Source organism: Pagrus major, chromosome 21 (assembly GCF_040436345.1).
Source record: "Pagrus major chromosome 21, Pma_NU_1.0".
Classification (NCBI taxonomy): domain Eukaryota; kingdom Metazoa; phylum Chordata; class Actinopteri; order Spariformes; family Sparidae; genus Pagrus; species Pagrus major.
In genome coordinates, this window is record NC_133235.1 from 21943523 (window position 1) to 21964458 (window position 20936).

Sequence of the window (20936 nt, forward strand, 5' to 3'; positions counted from 1 at the left end):
GTAGTTTTAACTTTTGTGATTCACCTTCCTTTTTCCGTCCTTCCTCTGTTTCTCCGTCATTCTCTACCCCGTTTTTACATTCTTTGCAGGCTGCATGGTGAGAATACAGTCCTCCAAACTACAATGCAGTGATTGCAAAGTAAATCAAGTGGTCACGAACAATCTTTCGCAATTTTCTTGGTATTCCATTCTTCATTCTTGTCTTATGAAAGGTTAACACAACACCTTACCCTCTGCAATCACGCTCAAGTACCTGTGCTTGTGGAACAATGGATCGGTGGGCTCAGACGCTGCCAAGAATATCTGAAATATTCGGTTTAAAGTTCCTGTAGCTTTATAGGAAGGTAACTCTAGACTTAGTAACCTTGTCTGCCCTGACATGTGAAAGCAGAGCGTTTAGAAGCGTGACGAGGATTGAGGATTGTGGTTAGACAACACGTGTTGATCCGTTTGCTTCAACGGCAACAAAGAGTTTACGTTTCCTTGCTTCAGGCTGAAACAGGTTGTTAAAAAATTCAGGCTACCGGTTCCTTATTTAAAGAGCGAGCAGCAACATAAACTGTCATCTAGTCACTCAAATATTTCCTCCTTGCAGGGTCAAGGTTACTAATCAACCGTGTCCTCATGATTCTCTGTCAATCTCGTTTATGAGCAGCTTGCTGTAGTGCAATATAATAAAGTCAACTTGTGCAGGGCTTGACTGGACGGATGTTTGTTTGAGCTTTATGTTGCTCTACCGCCGCCCTTATTTCTGATCATGTGTGGCCTCCGTCACATGCTATTTACCCTGCAGCTTCTCTCTGTACTGACAAAACTCCGTGAGAGCCGCTCCAAGAGAGGCAACACGATCGCTCAATAACACATTAGCGGGTGGAATCAATCGCTTTTCTATCCATGCTAAACGTGTCAGTCATATGACGTTATTGCATGTAACGTTATGAACCACATTACCCTCCTTTGTGGTTTGCTTTGTTTGACTCTGCTCGCAAAGGAAAGTCGGAGCCAAATCCCAGCTTCGGCTGTGTTTGCACTGGAGACTGCGCGCTAATCCTCCCTTTCCCATCAATCTGTGTGCAATTAAGTCTTAGTTCATGGATCTTGACGGCTCGGCGCCATTGAACGCCATATTTTAATCTAGAAAACGGCAATATGGTGATAGCAATCTGTTCAGTTTTCTACAACCTCGTGAGTAATTAGAAGACGGCGCCTTCCTGACTTCACTGTATGTTAGCACAAATTGTGGCGAAAGGCATCGAGTCCATCGAGTTTTCAGGATATGGCTGAGCCTTTTTTCAAGAGTGCAGAGCAATTTGCGCACAGCTACAATCCGTTCCGCCAGAATGGCCTGTCACAGTAGGGCCCAGCACCGGGCCCAACATGGCTGATATAATGTGACACTTATACGCTAACTGCCACATAGAGACAGAAAAAGAAACTGCATAAGAGAATTGGTGGCGGGGTGGTTTCAGACAAAGGGAGAGGACGGAGACTAGTGACTAACATGATCAGAAAATAAACTCTGCAGGGGATATTACAAAGAAAGCAAGATTTTTCACCTCTGATTCTGAGGAGTGCCAGACTGAAAGGGCGGTGTGATACAGTAAACACCACCATCGCAACTGATAGTGAAGTGTTTCTGTAACACTAAGCCCTTTTTGATAAACCAGGATGATCTTACTACTGCATTGATCTACGATATGCTGGCTCCAAAGTATAAGGGCAGAATGGCAAAGGCTATGGCTTCAGAGAGTCATCTGATGCGGCGCTGCTGTGTGTGCTAGCCTTTTTAGCATCACAACAGCAGGACAGGCAAGGCTCATTATCAGCTCAGCATCATTGTGCTGCTCACTATTGCATTTTTACAGTAAACACACACCCCCCACCCCCGACACTCACCTACTACCCCCTCACATACAAACGCACGCTGCACTCCAGCTTGCTGAGTCATGCTAACTGGCTGCGCTGTGTGTTTGTGTGAGAATTTTGTGATCGGCTTGAGACGAGGTGATTGTGTTATCGGGCAGTGGGCCAGAGCTCGCTTTTTGTTTACGCGGGTCATATCGTGCATCCATATCAGCTGCCTGGGCCTAAAATCAGACACTTTTCGAAGGCATAAATTGCTTTATTTCCCTGAAGTATTTATTCAGTTTAGCAAAATGATTTCAGTGACAGACGTACACAGGCCCACTGTGAGAGGCAGGCTGGAATAATAACTCAGGTCGGGGATCTAACATCAGTCCAGGCAGATCTCCACATTCACTCTTTTCACAACAGACCACTCATACTGCGCTTTTCTTGTATTATATTTAAGATTAGATATGCATTTCTTTGCTTTCCACAGCATGATTAAAGCCGCTGTAAGCATTGTTTTGTCGTTTTAGCTGACTTCCTGTCCGTTTTGCAGTTAGCAATCCCCTCTCTCCTCTAAGACACCACATGGACGCAGCGGTAATCTCCAGACAGGTGCATCTCTCTGGGCGTTCACTGGCACCGCCTCTTCATGGAGCTCTCTGTCATGATTGGATAAAGTGGGCAGGGATAACATAACATGAGGGGAGACATGGGTTACTGACCAACACTCTTGGAATAAAGAGCTATTTAACACTAATTCTAATAAAAAAATACCACTCACAGCAGCTTTAAGTTTTTATAACATGGACTCAACTCGTGCTGAGGGCCACCCTTCTACGTTTTTTTTCCTTTTTTGAACACCGACCACGTCCCCTGCTTGTGAAGATGTAATTTTACAGCATTTAGCGACACTTTCCACCTGAACTTTCCCTGCTTCCTTCTCAGCTCTCCTTTCTCTCTCTCTCTCTCTCTCGTTCGCCACTATACTGTAGATTTGTGGGTTAAAGTGTATGTGTTCGTGTGTCCCTATGCGCGAGCTCAATGTTTTTCATCCAACACCTTTCATTTCATAAAGGCAACTGTTCGACGCTGTTAAGAGGCGGGATATTTACGCAGAGAGATCCGTATAATTGCCTTACAGGAAAGAGCAAATGTCTCTACACTCCTCTCGAGTGGAGTTCTTGCTTACTTTCCGTGTCTGAATAAGAGATGGCAAGCCCGTACATGTCCTGGGTGTGTGGGAGAGGAGTCTTTTAAGAGAAGGATACAGTAGACGTTCACAGAGAGAGAGAGGAACAAACAGAGACAAACAGACAAACCACATGAGTTTGTCATAGTCTCGAGACGTACATCATCAAGAAAGTTGTGACTTTTCTGTCTCTAACCTTTGACATACATGCTCATGACTGTTTTGCCTGTTGTGATGTGGAGCTAATGGAGGTTGTTTTGGGGACAAACTGACGCTAATGGCCAGCTGAAATTGTTGACACTTGCTGTATTTTAATGAGGGATGGCATCTTCTACTCTTGATAATGACACATTAATGATTTCCAAGGTGCTACTTAAAATAGCCACGGGATACTTCCCATTAAAAATCTCCACATTTGTTTTCTATTATGTTGTCATGGATGGACAACATTGTAGTGAAATAAAATAGATTTACAGCTATAGGAAACTTGGAAAAACATGTGAGGTTTTAAAAAAAACATTAAGAAAACCTCCAGATTTCCAGACAATGTGATTGTAGGGACATCCAACGCCAGATCATGGCCGCGTAAATAAATGTAGTGACCACTGCAGGTCACGAAGAAGTAAACACGCTTTGTCAGATGACAGAGGCTGACACCGAGAGGTCATTTAGCTAATTTCATACTTACCGGTTCCAAATTAACTTGGATAACCTCACCTGTTGCTCTGTACCACAAAAGACCAATAAGGAGATGCCCTCTGCATTAAAATGAACTTGTTTTTCAAGCCGATTCTGTTCTGTGGTTGTGTATTGAGCCCTTGCTCTAATGCACACCGCATGCGTTATTTTGTTGTGCCAAAGGGGTTTGGATTTTGATTAATTAGTGATTCCAGTCGCTGCTTATAGAAACTCGTCACGTATGGGAGAGAAGATGGCAGACGAGGAGGGAGAAATGGACAAAATAGTAATGAGAGACACAGACGGAGTTATGAATGTTTCTTGACTGAGGAGAAAAAGCTTTCTCTGTATATTTGTGTCGATATGGTGATATTGCTGATGACACAGCTTTTATATAAGCTTTTATTTAGTGTGTAAAAGCTATAAGTTGACTGCCCTTAGGTTATGTATGTTAGTTATCACCTTAGCTCAGTGAGGACACTGTACTGTAGATTTTATTGCATTTCAGTGTGGCAGTTTTTTGCTCATGTTATGCTTCAGAACAAATCCGAGCTTGATACAGGCTGTCCCTTTATAGCGTTCGACCCCTCAGGCAGAGATCCACAACATTTATTGAACATGGACACATATGGGAAAGGGATTTAAAATTCATATAAATCTAAATGCTAATGCAGGAGGAGGCTGAGAAGTGAAACTGCCAAAAGCAGACAGCGTGTAGAAATCAGTGCCATGTAGAGATAGCTGGCGGTCACATATATAAGCACTTGACCACCAAACGACTTATGTGCCTTACTCAGCAACACTCCTTGTTTTTTTATTTCCTGTTTTTTGAGAATTTGCGTGTAAGTGAAAACCGTCAAAAAATAGAGCACAGTAAGGGCATTTTTAGAGCGTTTCCTCTTTTTTTTTTTTTTTTTTATTATTTGCATAAGAATTTACAGTTTGGAATAAAACGGACACAATCACTAATTTATACCTTCTGTGTGCGTGCTCCTTTACTCAGACAGGATGACCTGTGATGTATGCTTCCTGCCGCAGTGCTATGCTGTGTTTTGTCAGGTCAGCCATGCCAGGCCAGGCCAGGCCAGGTCAGTCTCACCCTCTTCACTGTTCCTGTGTTATTCTGTAATGAGGTGCTTTCTCTCTGTGGTGCTCTCTTGAAACCACAGGCATTAATCTCTCCGCACACAGTTGAGGCAACAGGGGCAGCGCAGAAAGACGGAAGCTTCACGTGTATTTATCTTCCTTTAAGTCAATGTCAGAGTCCCGTTGGTTTATACAGTTTGTCTGCATGCCGCTATGCATTTAAACTGTCTGTGTGAATACGCCATTGAAGGGTATCGCTCAGTCTGGCCTGACCCGATTGATGCGTGCCAGATCTGGACTCGGAAGATTTTCATTTCCCATCATATGGCAGCCAAGTCCACCTTACAAAACTGCATAGATGTTGTGCTACCTTACTGAGGCATTCATTCTGAATGCTGAGAATGGTCTGAAAAGGATGAAGTATACAGAGAGGCATGGTGGGATATATAGTGTGGGCTGCACACAGACAGCAACTGCATTTCAGCCAATGAGAGGTATTTTCCATGATACACAGGTTGACCCGTCCACATCCTTCCCCACAGTCCGCTCTAGCCGTCTCCTGATAAATGGGTTAAGGTGCAGACTCGTTTTTCTTTCCTCCATGCAGGGTTAAAGTTCCCTTTAGTGCAGAGTTTGCAATTTTGGTTGCTAAGCAGACTTCCTCTCCTTACACGCCAGGGTCATGTACACTAAATCCAACATCTGTGTCTTTGAGTCTTTATTTAAAGAGACCATTTCCCTCTTCCGAAAGAAAACAGGTTGTCCTAAAGGTTGTTGTCATTGTTAACCTTTGTTGTTTGTGAGGGATATTGTATGACATAATCTCAAGATATCTCAAGCCACACATTCCTGAGTGAAGTCCAGTGATTGTCAGCGTGGGGCAACCTTTGCAACTTTCTTTTGACGAGTGTAAAAACAAACGAACGCCGTTTCAGAGCTGATATATCTGTGGTGCTTGTGCAACCCGGAACGTGGTCTCGTGTTTATGCCAGAGTGTAAACTGTGCAACAAACGCTCTGTTCCCATCTGGTATTTCCCCGTGAGCCAATAGCTTGGTTTTGTGCTGATCTTCCCGTGTGTGGGAGGAAGGGGATGGGAATGGTGGAGTGGTGAGGTAGTTAGGACATACAAACAATTTTTAAAGGAATCATCAGAGGAAAATGGTCTCCTTGTGGTGTTTTACGTATGGTTTGATGGCTATGAAGTAGATCAAAGGAAAAGTGCCTGTGGCTAGTTGGGGCAAGTTGGCATTCTTTGTCAGCTCTAGATAAGAGACTAATCAATGAGTATGACCTTATTCTTAGTCAATAGCCCCTTTTCAGCGCTTGGAAGAAGGAATGATACCTCAGGATATTTGTGTGCTCACACAGTCACCCTATATATAAACAAAATAAGTGAAGAAATACTGTGGAATTTCCCTTCGGATCATTCTTTGGAAGTTATTTTTAATTGTAAACAAGCTGCAGTTTGACAATATGTACCCAGAATCTCAATGATCTGCCATCAGAGGGATCTTATCACTGCACCAACTCCAGAGAGAAAATGGCTGTTGACCTTGTCTGTTTGTGCACCGTCATGTATTGGCTTTCTGCCATACCTTTTTGGATGATTATTTTCCATCAAAATGTGAAGGGTGTCTTTTAAATGCAGTGTGTCGCATTCTCAGACACTCCAGTTAACAGTTAACCATGGGTTGAACAGGGCTGAGCACTCACCCCCACACAGTTTGATTTCTGCTCCTATGTGGTCACTATGTTCAACTGAGGGTAGGTCAGTCTCTTTAGTCTGCAGTAAATCCAGGCCAAGGTTCACTGGGTCCTTATCAGGGAAGTGCTGCTTGCTGACAATGCTGTGCCGGCTTGTCACTCAGCAGAAGCACTAAATGATGTTCCCATTTAGAGTAAATTAAGACAATAAAGCATACTTAAGGGCGTGGCTCCACAGCGTGTCCTCGCGTGCTTAGTCGGATCCAATCAGGATATGCTCCTAAGCGCCACCCTCTCGTCTAAATATGGTCACTTCTGGCTTCTTAAAAAACCAAGATGGCTACTGCTGTAATGCCAGACTCTAGGCTCGTGACCTCATGGCGGGTTAACACTTAGTCTGGATGAGTCCCGTGCAGACCACACACATGAAAGTGACCCAGGTCTGTGAAACGGGTGACAAATTAAAGACCTGAATACATTTCTGGTTAAACGAAACAAACACAGATGCCCTCTATTACACTCACACATTACTCTAAGTGCCCTGGTTTGATGAGTCTGAAAATGATGGAAATGATGGAAATTATGTGAATTATAGCTGTGGCCTTAACAGACACCAGATCTCCAACCAATTAAACCCACATTGGGGATTTTGGTGGGACGTATTAAGGCATCACTATGCTAGGGTCTGAAACCTGCACCTTTCCCAAAATCAAGACTGGGGAAGGCTGCATCCAAAAAGTTTCCTACCTTTCCATCTCTGAAAAATCTGTAAAGCGCATTCTTCGTGCATGCAGCAGTTGGAGTGTGGAGATGTCAACGTAAGGCAGAGTGAGTGCATCACCATAAATGGCTTCAAAGAGAGACTGTCGCCCCTTTATAATGGCAGGCTATAAACACTCTTGCCTTCATTACAAGGATACCACAATCTTTAGAGAGCGCTCTCTACCATCTTCGAAACGCAAAAATTCATCCCTTCAAGCAGAGCTTTTAGTGACTCCTTTCAGCTCGCAGATGTCCTTGTAGGGGTCTCTACACTTTGATTTTCAGGCTGTGTAAATGCAGGGTTGGTCAGGATGTTCAGACTGAATTGCCATCTTATTTTAGTTCCTTCATTCAGCCTGATATTGTGTTCATATTTGCCAATTTGGCTGGGAAGGGAGGCTATTTTGTTTTGTTTTGCCATAACCAATCAGACGCCATCAGCATGGAAGCTGCGGCGATGATTGCGAGGAACTGTCTGACGATAGAGGAAATGTGAATTCCAACAACCTGCACAGCTGTGTCGATGTAATCCATTCTTTTCTCCATTGTCGTGGTCATTTTTCTTTCACCATTTTTAATGGGTGTGGCTCGATAGTCCGCTCTTACCCGTTTGTAATTCCTCCCACAAAGCTGTAATCGCTCGGATGTTTCTCCAACTGGAGGAAACAGACATTAAGAAGCAAAACACCAGACATATTTTAATTTCTGAACATATCCGATATGTGGGTGGTGATTCAGAGGTCTGGAACTATTGATGCTGAGGCACTGGAATTCATCGCAGTAGAGGCAAAAGACGTGGGAGGAGAAGAGGGAACACAGCTGAGAGATGGTAACTGCAATACAGCTGCACTTTGCTTTTCACCTGTGACACCTGCAAGAGGGCCTGTAGCTCCAGACTTGGACTGCACAGTCCCTGCGGGTGCTACTAAAAATTAATCATAATTATGGCATAAAAATTAGTCACTGCAAAGCAAACAACCTCTGCTATTCTTCGGTATAGAGAAATACCACAGTCTCCTTAGTTTGAAGTGAAACGTACCAGCCCGAGTGGCCAGGATTAGGCAGTGAAATCATAGCATGGGGCCATAAGAACCTCATGTGATCAGGAAAAGGTCATGACATTAGCCTGCGGGTACAGGGAGTGGCTGCACTGAGTGCCTTTAGTGGTCAACCAATCTCTTTCACTTGCAAAACAATGGGCCTCCTTGACAGAGCCGTGTCCTCGACAGAAGGCCAGTGAGCTACTGTGGCGTGTACCAGAGCGTCTGATTCATATTCTTGTTTTGCCAAAGTCAGCGAATCAGCAAAAGCCTCTTTGGGGATTATCATCATTATTAATTAGCTATTGGCTTGATCATTGACGTCACAGTCACTGTGTACAGATACAGTATGTGTCCAAATGTGTTTGTTTTTTAATAGACTGTGTGTCCCAGTGCTTTTGTCACCTCACAGATCCCCGGTTTTTGCATCTTTTCTGAGTTTCCCTGATGTGACATCAGAAAAGTTAGTGGTAGATTTGTGTCAGTGGCACACAGGCTGCAGCAGGGCATTGTGGGAATGCTGATCTAGTGGGTTGTGGAGGATTAGGGTCAGCAGGAGTAAGGAGCTCAGGCCTCCTTTCCTTTCCACAAACTCTGTCGCACATGCTGCAGCTCCATCTACAGAACATGTGCCATATTTGATCTAAATATGTATCACGCTTACTTTATTGTTTTCATATTAATCATATAGCCTGGACCATCACATGTGTGTGTGTGTGTTAGCACTTTCTCCATAGCTCACCACAGGATGTACTTTTTTCCCAGTCACAATGCAGTGGCCTGTTCAGCGCACATGACGCCTTATACATAACTGAAGAATTCAAATCCCATGCAGTCCGTAACCAGTGAACTGTTACTTTCCCCCAGCAGCACACAGAGAAGGGGTCTCGGGGTTAGTTGGTTCAAACTCAGCAGGTCTTGCACCCATCGCCCTGCTCTCAGCTCATTGGCTTTGTCATTCCAGCTGCGATAGTGTCTGTGAACAGAGAGCATTATTCATGTCCTCAGAAGGGGGCAAGTCCTAATTGAAATTCCGGTCTTTTCCACTGGAATGAAGCGGGCCCGCCGACACCCACTGTATTATGCTGGCCTTGTCACCTTGAAAGGCCCATCTGGAGACTGCTCACATTCCTGGGCAGCAGAAAGGACCCATTAGGAAAAAAAATAGTGATGTACAACAAAAAGGGATGAATGAAGCGGGACAAAAGATTCGGGCAACGCGAGAATAGCAGCATTACAGTAGTGTTCGCTTTCTACGGTTTGATGTGAAGCCATCCCCTACACTGCAGTAACTAAAGGGCTGGACTGTCTGTGGTTGCTGGCTGCCAGTGTGGTGTGCATGCTAATGGAGGGGTGAATGAATCAGTGCCATTCTGATAGAGGAGAATTGAGTACAAGGAACCTCTTTCTAGCTAGTTCAGTCTCACAGCAGCCTACTGTCTTGGTCTGTCTACTGTCTCTGAACAACAACTGTACATGCTGATTTATTGCCTTGTATTTAATGTCAAACCGAATCTGACATGCACTGTTGCTCTAAAAGTGACTTTGTGTTTGATACAAGGACATATCAATAATTGTGTAGTCTATAAAATGTCAGAAATTTCCCAGAGTCCAAAGTAACACCTTTTATATTGCTTCTTTTGTCAAACCAAGAGTAAATTTCTACTGATAGAAACCAGAAAAGCAGTAAATCCTTCCATTTGAGAGGCCTAAACCAGAAAACTTTCAGGATAAGTGATAAACATTTTTAAAATTGATAAAATGTTGTTTAAAGTTGATTCATTTTAGGAGCAGAAATGGACTGTAATATTTATAATTATGTTTAAAGGTGTACTATGTGAGAATTGGCCGCCTGTCAGATTCATACTCAAAACAAATGTGGGGGCAGCATATCACCAGAGTAGCCGCTAACTGCTGCTAACTGTAGTTGCCCCAAGGTAGTTAGCTCAGTTAGCCATGCAGCTGAAAATACAGAATCGCTGCGTTTTCGTTAGCTTAGCATTAGCCTTTTACATCTACACAGGAAATGGGTCCTCCTCCAGTGAGTTCGCCATGTTGCACTGCCATGTTTCTACAGTAGCCCAGAACAGACGAACCAAACACTGACTCTAAAGAGCGTCTGCCACGTTTTTTTGGGCGTTTTTAGTTGCCACCTCAGGGGAAGGTGAGATAAGAGGTGTTCAGTTTCTTTACCTTAAACGTCACAGTATCAGTACAGTTGTTCATAATGTGCAATGGCCAGGGGGAATATATGTCTGTTATGCATCAGAAAAACGTACACCTCTCCTCATGAGTATCGTCATCACTGTCGGGATCCATGTTCGGGCCTGTCTGCCTCACCTAGTCACAGGTTGTGTTGTGTCCTGATGGTTGATTCATCAACTCTGGCCTGTTTCTGTCAGCATGAGGAAAGAATCAGCTGATGTTGGAGTTATAGTTTAAATAGGTTGTTAGGTCTGTAGCACAGTCCAATCGGAAGCAATCAGCTGTATATCATCAGTACAGAGTGTGCTAACCTAGCTGACGTTTGTCTGTTGAAGCCTAATATCACTGACATAATATTTTGTAATTTGAGTTATGTTGTGTTAGTCTTTTAAATCTTCCTAGATGACATTATTTGGTCAGATATGCCAAAAATATCCCAATGTTATTATTATCTCTCATTCTCGTTATGAAAGGGCAAGCTAACGTTAGCAGTTCCAACTGGTAGCGACTGGATATAAATACTTGACTAGTAACAAATCATCTCTACCTGATCATTTTTTGTTGTTGTCATTGTTGCCATAGGTTACATGCTCACTTTGTTTCTTCGTGGGTTACAGAAAACCTAATAACACTTGTGCTCCCTCTTTCTTCCCCTCCTCTCTTTATACTCTCTGCCAGGGATCGAGCTGTGCCTGCCAGGTTGGCGTTTTTCCATGACCATGGTGGCCAGTTTTGTGGTGTTGGGTGGTCAGCTGCTGATGCCCGGGGTGGCATACCTCTGCGGTGACTGGCAGGTCCTCCAAGCTGTCATCATCTGCCCCCTCCTGCTGATGCTGTCCTACATCTGGTGAGAAAAAGACCCGAGCATCTGCTGCACTTTGGCACCGGCGCGTCTTTTTTTAAAAAGCATTTCTGTATTCTGGTGAAGTTTAAAAGGTGTTTTTCAGTTTAAGTTCTACATGAGACCTTCTACTGCTGAAATATGTGGTGCCATCTGTGATCAAACTCTACGTGTTAGATCCTAAGCAACAGTGTTTTCCCAGTCTAAATAAAACCCTGTTAAACCAACAATCCTTTAGCAGATTTACTTGATTTAAACACAGAGGTGAAGAAAGTCTTACCTCGAAGGACATTTCTCAGCAATGAATTCCCCATTGAATTAAAGTAATGTCTTTCGCTGACTCATTTTCACTGACCTCTACCGTGACTGCAGTCCCTTTTGCTAAAGCTCAGGCTGTAAATACTTGTGTGTTCGCTTCCATTTACCCTACGATGCTCCACAGCACTGCTGATGTGTTCAAAGCCAGCAGAAGAAAATCGAGGAATATAGATTTTCTCACACACCAGAAGCCTTGGCTTTCTTTAGTGGTGTACCTGAAGAACAAAGGGGGTTTCCACTCAGAAACAGTCAGAAGTACTCACTAATCAACATCAATACTGCTGATATCATGCACTTCAATCAGTGTAGGGCACAGAGGGCAGAACCGAAGGGGGACTGATGGGTGTTTCCACCATGATTATGTGTAGGAGTCGGGAACCTAAAGAGCACTTGACTGTGACCCTGAGGAATGAAAAAGCTAAAAAGGGCTACAGAACTCAAGGACATGAAGCTGGTTGTGAAACTGATATTTCGCACAAATATTACTGGACATTGGACAGTGGACTCAAACTAGCCAACACTGTAGCCTCTTTCCACATATGTAACAGAGCTGTCCACACAGCACCCACTGCTGAGATACACAATTGCATAATCAAGCTTGAGTCAGCCTTCACAAGAGGATTCTGGGAATTTCAAAAGCATGGACCCATGTTGACTTTCATGATCAAGCCAGACAGCGTTTACGGGCGCAGCTTGGACTCATCACTGATAAAATGGCTGACGCTGCGGACATAAAAATACAGCTGATTGGGCTGAAGAGTTCAACACTGCAGGTGATCTTAGTCTGCTGATTTGGGGAAAAACACACTTGAAACCACACCAGTGCAACATCATGAATCATGCACTTTTACTCACGCAGACATCTGCTCCTGAGAAATTCAACCAACAGGGGCAAACGAGGCATTGTTTTTGCTGACTTGTCCTCAAATCAACATATTTCTGCGAGTAGAAACTCGACCGCTCGGAGGAATGTGTGCCACATAACGCAACACAGCTACCTGATAATGGAGTGTAACAAATAAAAGTAGTGATAACAATGGCCGGCAGCCATGTGCTTGTTTATTGTTCCCACTGTTCCCACTGTTAAGACCTATGTGAGACCTTTCCACCTGTAAATAGTATGCTGGTATGTCTAAGTGAAGTTCAGAATACACTTTATAATCTCGTCTTTCTACATTTAATCCAAAATGTGTTGAAATGACACAATGGTTGACAAAAAACAAGGTACAAACTCCGATTATGAGAGATTTCAATCAGCCGGCTAAAATGAGGATTCATTTAATCTCCACTCATTTTTCATGTCTTGTTAACAAGGACATCCCTCGTCTTTTTGACAGGATCTTCCCTGAGTCACTGCGTTGGCTGCTGGCCACGCAGCAGTACTGCCGCTCCAAGTGGATCATGGGACACATAGCAAAGAAGAACAGGGTGAACATGGAGCTTGACGCCGATAATATCCTCACAGGTAACAAAACACATTACTCATTTTTCAAGAAATCTTCTCTGATTCCTCTTCCAAGCTTTTTTTGTTTCTCCGTTCTTCGTTGTAGTATCCCCCGGCTGTGTTTTTCCCTAAATAAGCCAGATTGGCAAGGCTATATCACTTTCCTGTCTGGTTGCCATAGTAACAGGTGTCGAACATTGCATTATGACACCCTAGAAGGTTCATTAATTTCATTACAGCTTGGCTGGTTGGACATGAGCTGACGTGTTGGTGTGCAGACGGCAGATGGACTTAGGTCAGGCACTTTGACCCCGAGGTTAACTGTGTCTGGACTCAGACCTGCTGGAGGCAAAGAGCAGAGTGAACTGTGCCGGTTTTTAATGTCATAGTAGATTGCATTTGTGCTAAGTTTTAAAGGGTTAAAGGGTCCATTTTGTAATGTTGTCACACACTTAGAATAACAAGTGGACAAACTTTGACAAGCACTGAGGCAATCTACTGGACCAACTCTAAAACATTCCGTACCTATTAGTCATTTAGAGCCCAAAATATGACATAAAAATACCGAAATTACCCTTTAACAGTGTCGTTTACTATGCTATATTTTCTTCATCTCTGTCCTGTCATTGCTCATTGTATTTATCAATACACTTAGAAAAATAGTGCCACTGCGGGGAAGAGGAAAGGAGGAACCACTCGGTGTGAAATTGACTGCAGAACTCAAAGACTGTTTGCTGATGCAGCATTAAAGAAAAGTACGCTGCTATAGACATTAATTTACCCACTGTTGTTTTTATAGTAACTGGATGTCCCCGGCCCTTACTGTAATATTTCCCACTATAAACCGCTCGGTGATAAATAAAGTATTGGGTACTAAATGTTCTTATTGCTGTCCTACAAAGCCAAAAATATGTTTTAGTCAAGACCAAAATCTGATTTATTGACGTTTGTTTTGCCCTTTAGGTTATAAAATGTATAATTATAAAGACAAAAGCATTTTAAATGTGCAGATAAAACAAAACACAGCTAAAAGTCAAACCACACAGTCAACTACACAGTTAGCGAAAGCAAGAGAGCCAAATCCTGCTAAAGCTAGCTAGAGATAGCCACAGTTAGCCATGACTAAAGCTACATAACTGTTAAATGAATTGACACATTTTGGTAAAGTAACATCTTGGTAAATTAGTTTGTTATCTTGTGTAATAAGGCAGAAGATAATTGACATTAGCTAACATTAGCTTAGCAGAGTAACATCTGGATCATTTTCTGACAGTTTAGTGTGGTCAAGCTAATTTTGAATCACCTCTTTAAACATATTCATGTATAACTTAATTTATTATATGAATTTTAAGGTTATTGTTTAAAGAAATAGTAAATAAATAGTAGGTGGAAAGCTGGAAAAACACATTTTGATCATATTTCCTAAAGCTTGCATCAGTCATTTTGTACAAAAAGGCAAAACATGAAGGAATCCTATCCATCTGTTATAGTTTACCCAGCCATCTTGAAAACTTTAACTTAAGCTTTTCACGAGTTCTTGCTCTCTGCCTTTGTAGGGCAGTATAGCAGAGCGCTTTTTTCAAGCATTGAAACATGACAGATGCATGTGTAACTCCTGATGAGGTCATCTTAGGAAAGCGAGCGCATGGATTTACATACAGTAGATCCCAGGAGGGATAGTCTTACACAGAGGTTGGTAGCTCGGTAAGGGAATCACTGGAAAAGCCTGAGCGATACAGCCCGAGATAACCTTGAGGCGGTGGTGTGGAATGCCGTCACATGCCTGAGTCAACATGAATATACTGTACCGCAAAGCCAGAGGTGTGTTTCTGTGGCAACCCGCAGTCCGATACCAAAACATCCAGCCATGTGCAACGCCTCATATCACTCGCAGCTCTGGGGTGTTGTCCTCTAAGGCACTGTTCCTGTTCTTCAGTGAGCATTGTCATACCTGTCTCACAAAGCAGCGGGAGACCAGTCATGTGGGATGAAACGTGCTCATTAAAAATACATGTGGAGTTTTTTTTCTGTGGTCACAATAAATCAGGGACGTCCTTGTTTGACTCTTTAGAGAGAACCCAGACTGCTGTCGAACTTTCCTTTGAACTGAAAGCTATCTGACATGATGTATTAACTAGAGCCTGAAGGGTATATAAAGCTTATATAACCTGATTACAGATGTATTGGAATCCATGTATATGTTGGCAGATAGGCAAATAAAATGCATTTTTTATAGGCTGAACCTTTATGTTTCTAAATACACGTGACATTTTTATTTGCTTTTTATTTAAATCACAATTTAAAAGAGATCTATTATGCTATGTTTAATATACGTTCTTGTGCATATAAATGACACTGAAAGTTAAAAAGGTACACTGCTCCTGAAACGCCTCATAAGTGGCCCTGCCTTTAATCTGTGACTCTGACATCACACTGTGTCACATTTGCATAATTTATGCCTAGCGGCTAGTTTGGCATGTAAGAATTGATTTAGCACAGCTGCTCTGTTGTTGTTGTTAGTGATGCTGGGTCAGGCGTGTGTGAGCTGACCAATCAGAGCTGACTGGGTCTTCGGGAGGGCGGGCCTTAAAGAGACAGGAGCCAAGTGTTTCAGACAGAGGGGGAATACAATACAATAAGCTTGTAAATCTATTCTAGTAGTAACCCAAAATACAATGATGAACCTGAAAATTAGCATAATATGTCTCCTCTAATATAATCTAATTTCCAGTAGAGTTTATTGCTGATAGGTTGTTTTCATCTTATGTTAGAGTCTAAATATTCTGCCTCAGTAGATATCTTTGTCAGAGACCTTCAACCAAACTTTACGGGGTAACTGGCAAAAGTTTCTCAATATCTCAATAAAAGTTGTGTTTAGTGATTTAGAATTAATTATATGTGCTGATACGACAACATCAGGAAAAACACAGACCAAAAAAAAGTGTCCAAGAGCGACTGAGGCAGAAACCTGCCACTGTATCGCACTTCGGTATATTCAAAATGACCACCATTTGCATATATTTTTCAGGCTCTAATCTGAACTTGTTTGCTTTTTTTTCCAGAACTGCAGAGAGCTCTTCAAAAGAAACCCAAAAAGACGTGCATTGTGAAAATGGTCGGGACGAGGAACCTGTGGAAAAATATCGTGGTGCTCTGCGTCAACTCGTAAGTGCTCGTCTCATTAGTACTAAGAACGTTTGCGTGTCAAGTTAAGTGTGTGGGAGGATCTGAAAACTGAGCGAGGAGGAAAAAAAAGGGAAATGCTTGTGTGTGCTTGTGTGTCTATGCGGGGCGAGGCAATGCCAGTCAGAAGCGCCATTTTGTGCAGCTAAGATGCCACTATTAAACCTGCAGGCTCTATACAGCATTGATCAGTAGCCCTCAATGCTTTTGTCCTTCCATATTTGTACTGCTCTCTCTTTTCATCTCCACTGGGATCTCTCCTCCTCTCCAGCTAGGCGGACCCAGCTTTGGCTCTGCCTCGGCGGCGCACGGTGTCCCTGACTCTCCCAGTCAGCATAAATTTTGCATGAGCTGTGTCCTTATGAAACATTAGACAACCAGGGGAGAGGGTGTGAGTGTTTGCTGCCATTTTTTTTTTGTGTGTGTGTGTGTATGCTTGTGGGGCGTGTGCTTGTGTGTCAATGAGTCAGTGTTTACATGTGTGCATCAGTTGAAATGAGAGAAGATGTGATAAAAACCTGGTCCCGCTTCCTTTTCCGTCTCCTCCCAACCTCTTCATCTTTTGCTTGGATCTCTCTGTATCTTCTCCCTTTGTGTTTAATCCCCTCCCTCTTTGTTTTCTTATGTTTCTCCTACTCTACATACTTGGACTACTAATGTCCTCAATCCTAGCCACTGTATCCTCTTATATGTTTTCCTACCTCACCAGTTTGCCATGTGTCTCTTCTTTACACAGGCTAACAGGCTATGGGATCCACCACTGCTTCGCCCGCAGCATGATGGACAATGAGGCTCAGGAGACGACCATGTTCCATAACTTCTATGCAGATTATTACACCATGGCGGGCATCGCGGTGGCCTCCTGCATGGCGCTGTGCCCGGCGGTGGGCCTGATGGGCCGGCGTGGCGGCCTTCTCATGTTTATGATCATCACTGCTCTGGCGTCGCTGCTGCAGCTGGGCCTGCTCAATTGTGAGTACTTTATGAGGAACGCGTGCCGGCTTAAGCATTCGACAGGATGATGTTTATTGGATGTGAATATCAGATTTGAAGAAACTCTATAACAGGCTTTAAACTATTTAAGGGCTCTTGGCTTCTCTTTAAAGAAGGATTAAATGAAAAGGCTGGTGCTGTTGTATATTTCAAGTTGTCAACAAATCCAATGAAGACACAAAACTAACAAATAACCGATGCTTCCTGTACTACAAAGTAATGTCTGTGTATCCAAAGCCTCATATGTCATATTTTTTGTGACATAAAGCTCAATTATTGTCCAAAAACGATTATTTAGGAAGAAAATAGTCACCTAGAAATGCACTATTTACCCATATTTAGGTAGCGGAAGCTTAAAACAACAGTACCTCCCTGTTTCAGTGAATTGTTTAGCCTTTTTGAAAATTAAGTGACTCTTTTTTAAAGTGTTATTATTGAAACAACTTGAATTGACTGTTAAACATGAATGAATACATGAAATGTAAACGTTTTAATGAAGCTGTAGGCAGAGAAACCTCTTTCACAGAGGAGATGACCAACTAATGTCCCATTAAGACTGGGTGATGATGATTAATAGCGACATGTCATCACTATTGTTGATTGACTTTCGGTGCAAAAGTCCGCATCTGGTTGTTGTTTGGTTGGTTTGTCATCATGCAGAAACTTACATCCCGTCACGTGGGGAAAAACCTTTCAGAAGGGATTTGGAAAATAGTCTTTTGACTCTAAAAAATACATACTTTGACCAAATTTTTTGATGAGATCATATTGCATAGCGTCTTACAAAATTCTGGCCGAATGAATAATTAAATAGTAATAGAATAAGTTATCAGAATTATTTTTCACTTCTGTCTGATAACACATAACAGTGGAGCACAATTCATGATATTAAACACTGATTTGATTCCCCAACATGTCATTTTGAACACATATGATATATATGTTGACATATTAAACATTTGATTTCCGTCATCTTACTCATCCAACGTTAAAACGAAAAGAATTGAAAAAAGAATCAACAGTTTTTTTGTATTCATCACTAAAACTGACTCGTATTTGAGACAGCTTGAACATTAGCAGTCAAAGTCCTGCCTCTCCTACACATGTGCTTTAAATGCTAACAGTCAGCGTGGTGAGTGAACTATGTCAGGGCTCTGTTAGCTTTAGTTGTTTCTAATGGAGTCGGCGAACATGATTACAAACTGCTGTTTTAGTCAATGTGTACCAAAAGAGAGCTGCAGATCAAAACAGTAAACAAGTCAGTGTATTCAGTTACAAATGAGCGTGACTTAATGTTTAACCTGAGTCAACACATCAAGGTTATGCTCATGTTTCACGCCCCCGTCTGAAGTTGTTTACGTGGTGAAAGTGTGTTGACAGGCTTCTGCCAACATGTGTGCGTGTTTTTGTTTCTAATGTTTGACTCTGGATTAAATTTATATGTGAGTGCATGTGATGCTTTAACTGTTGTGCTTCTCACTGATCCATATCTGTTTCTCTTTCATTCTCCTCTAGTGCTGGGGAAGTACAGCAACCATCTGAATATAGGTAGGATCATCTCTTTATTTCTAGGTCTTGTATTTGGGTTGATAAGCTGATCAATAACTGTTCTGCTTCTATGTTATCCCACTGTCATTTTTATCAGCTTCACATTCTTTCAAAGTGTGAAATGAATTGTTTAGCCTGCTGCTTTATCTTGATGAGGTTTCAGAACATGTGCTGCATTCAGCCGTCCTGCAGTATTTCATTAGGCGTATACAAACCCTGTAGAGACACATAATGAAGTCCGAGATGTAATTATGGCTAGCTTTTCACTTATTTATCCCCTTTGTGTTGAAGAGGGCGAGCCTCTTTGTTATAGAAATCTCACAACCAGCCTTCCTTCACTGTTCTTCTCTCTTTATCAATCTCTTTATTCTCTCCTGTCTAATCCCCCTGTGGGAAGCACGAGCTGATCACAGAGCACTCTCCTCTGATCCGCTTTCTGCCATCTTCAGCATGTCTTACTCAGAGAAAAAACACTGTAATCAAACCATCTTGGGCCTAAATGGGTTATTTCTGTGCAAGGCAATTCCTCAAAAACTCATCAACATAAACATTAGTGCTGGAAAACCATTATCTTTTGTTTGGCCGAAGTTTATTGGCACTTTACGTCTAGGTTTTCCAAATGCAAAGTTTGAAATACTCAAGTTTCTTCTGTGTGTTCCAGTTTCAGGAACACCTCATTCATTTGCACACACAAATGATCATTTATAAGCAACTGAAATTTTATGCCCCCAATGTTGTGCCAATTTTTCCCCATTGTATCGAACATGGTATCGAATTGATATTTATCAAGGTATTGTATTGAAGTTAGAAATTCCAGTATCAGGACAACACTACTTTGAAGCGTGTCTATACTTTGATTTAAGTTTTTTTTTAAGGGTGCATAAATGTAAGTGTTTAAACAAACAAACAAATCTTTCAATTTCGGTCAAATTCTGATTGAAAACATAAAGTCAGTTCACCAAATCATGTTGCTATAAATTACATTCAGACACCAGAACTCAATATTAAAAATTCAAGCTTCAACAGAACAGAGAATAATGAACTGAGCCTGAGGGAATCAATCACAGACCTCTATCCTGTCAGATTACTTTGTGTCAGTCACATGATCAACGACAGAAGTTCAGTTGAGTCACTGGAAATCACGGTGACTTCCTGAATTTCTGAAATTGCACCACTTGAAAACCCTGTAACCACAACTATAAAATATGACACATGCATTTAGACTGCAGTTATTAAAAAACATTTGAATGATGTATTGTAAGTGTAACTGTGGTGTTTAAAATTGAACATGAATTATTCAGCAGTGGTTAGGTATACAGTGCAAATGATTATGGCCTCTTTCTGCTTCTGTATATCCTCTATTCTCACCATTAGAATTCCCAGCATTCCTTTCTCTTCTCTTCATATCGTTTAAAAACATTTTAAAAACACAATAATGTATTTTTATTATTCAAAATAGTGCATGCTGTGCTTTTGGGAAATACTCTTTCCCTAAAAAGCAGAGAAATTCAACCCTCCCTTGCCCTTTATGTGCATGGACAGCGCTCTTGTCCTTATAGATTAAGTGTAATGGCCACATGTGTGTTTCTCCTGCTTCGTCTGCAGATAGCTCAGGTACGCTGAATAAGAACTTCTCCATCGCCTTCTCCATCATCGGCATGTTTTCCTCCCACGCAGTGAGCAACTTGAGCATCTTCTTCTGTGCTGAGATCACACCCACTGTGATCAGGTAAGCCCACTGGAACACAGGGACTGTACCGAAAATGTGCTTTTTACAGGAGAGTAAAACAGCTGTGTTAATGTGTAGCACATTCTTTGTCATAATAATGTTTCCATGTTCAGTAAAGTTATATACAGCATGTCATCAGTTCACAAGCACTGAGTAAATGTTTTAAGGCAGAAGCATTGCAGAAATTGAAAGTGCTCTTTCAACGCTTGTTTTATTGTCCTGATAAGCTTATAATTCAGTTTACACAGAGGTTGGTTTCCATTGCATCACATGTTCCTGCAGATGGATTAGCTGCTCCACCTCCTGTTAAACGAGGGTATGAAATTATTGAACTCCTGGAAACGACACTCCTCATGACTCTCA

At 42.1% G+C, this 20936-nt stretch overlaps 1 protein-coding gene across 1 annotated transcript in view; it reads left to right on the forward strand.

Annotated features, from left to right (window-relative positions):
• The window catches only part of LOC141016328 (solute carrier family 22 member 23-like), a 36150-nt gene that overhangs the window by 12840 nt on the left and 2374 nt on the right, over window positions 1-20936 (forward strand). The window contains exons 4-9 of the mRNA XM_073490624.1: window positions 11196-11364; window positions 13014-13141; window positions 16183-16285; window positions 17040-17275; window positions 18812-18844; window positions 20450-20573. Of these exons, the coding sequence (XP_073346725.1) occupies window positions 11196-11364; window positions 13014-13141; window positions 16183-16285; window positions 17040-17275; window positions 18812-18844; window positions 20450-20573 (793 nt within the window). The remainder of the gene's footprint in view (window positions 1-11195; window positions 11365-13013; window positions 13142-16182; window positions 16286-17039; window positions 17276-18811; window positions 18845-20449; window positions 20574-20936) is intronic.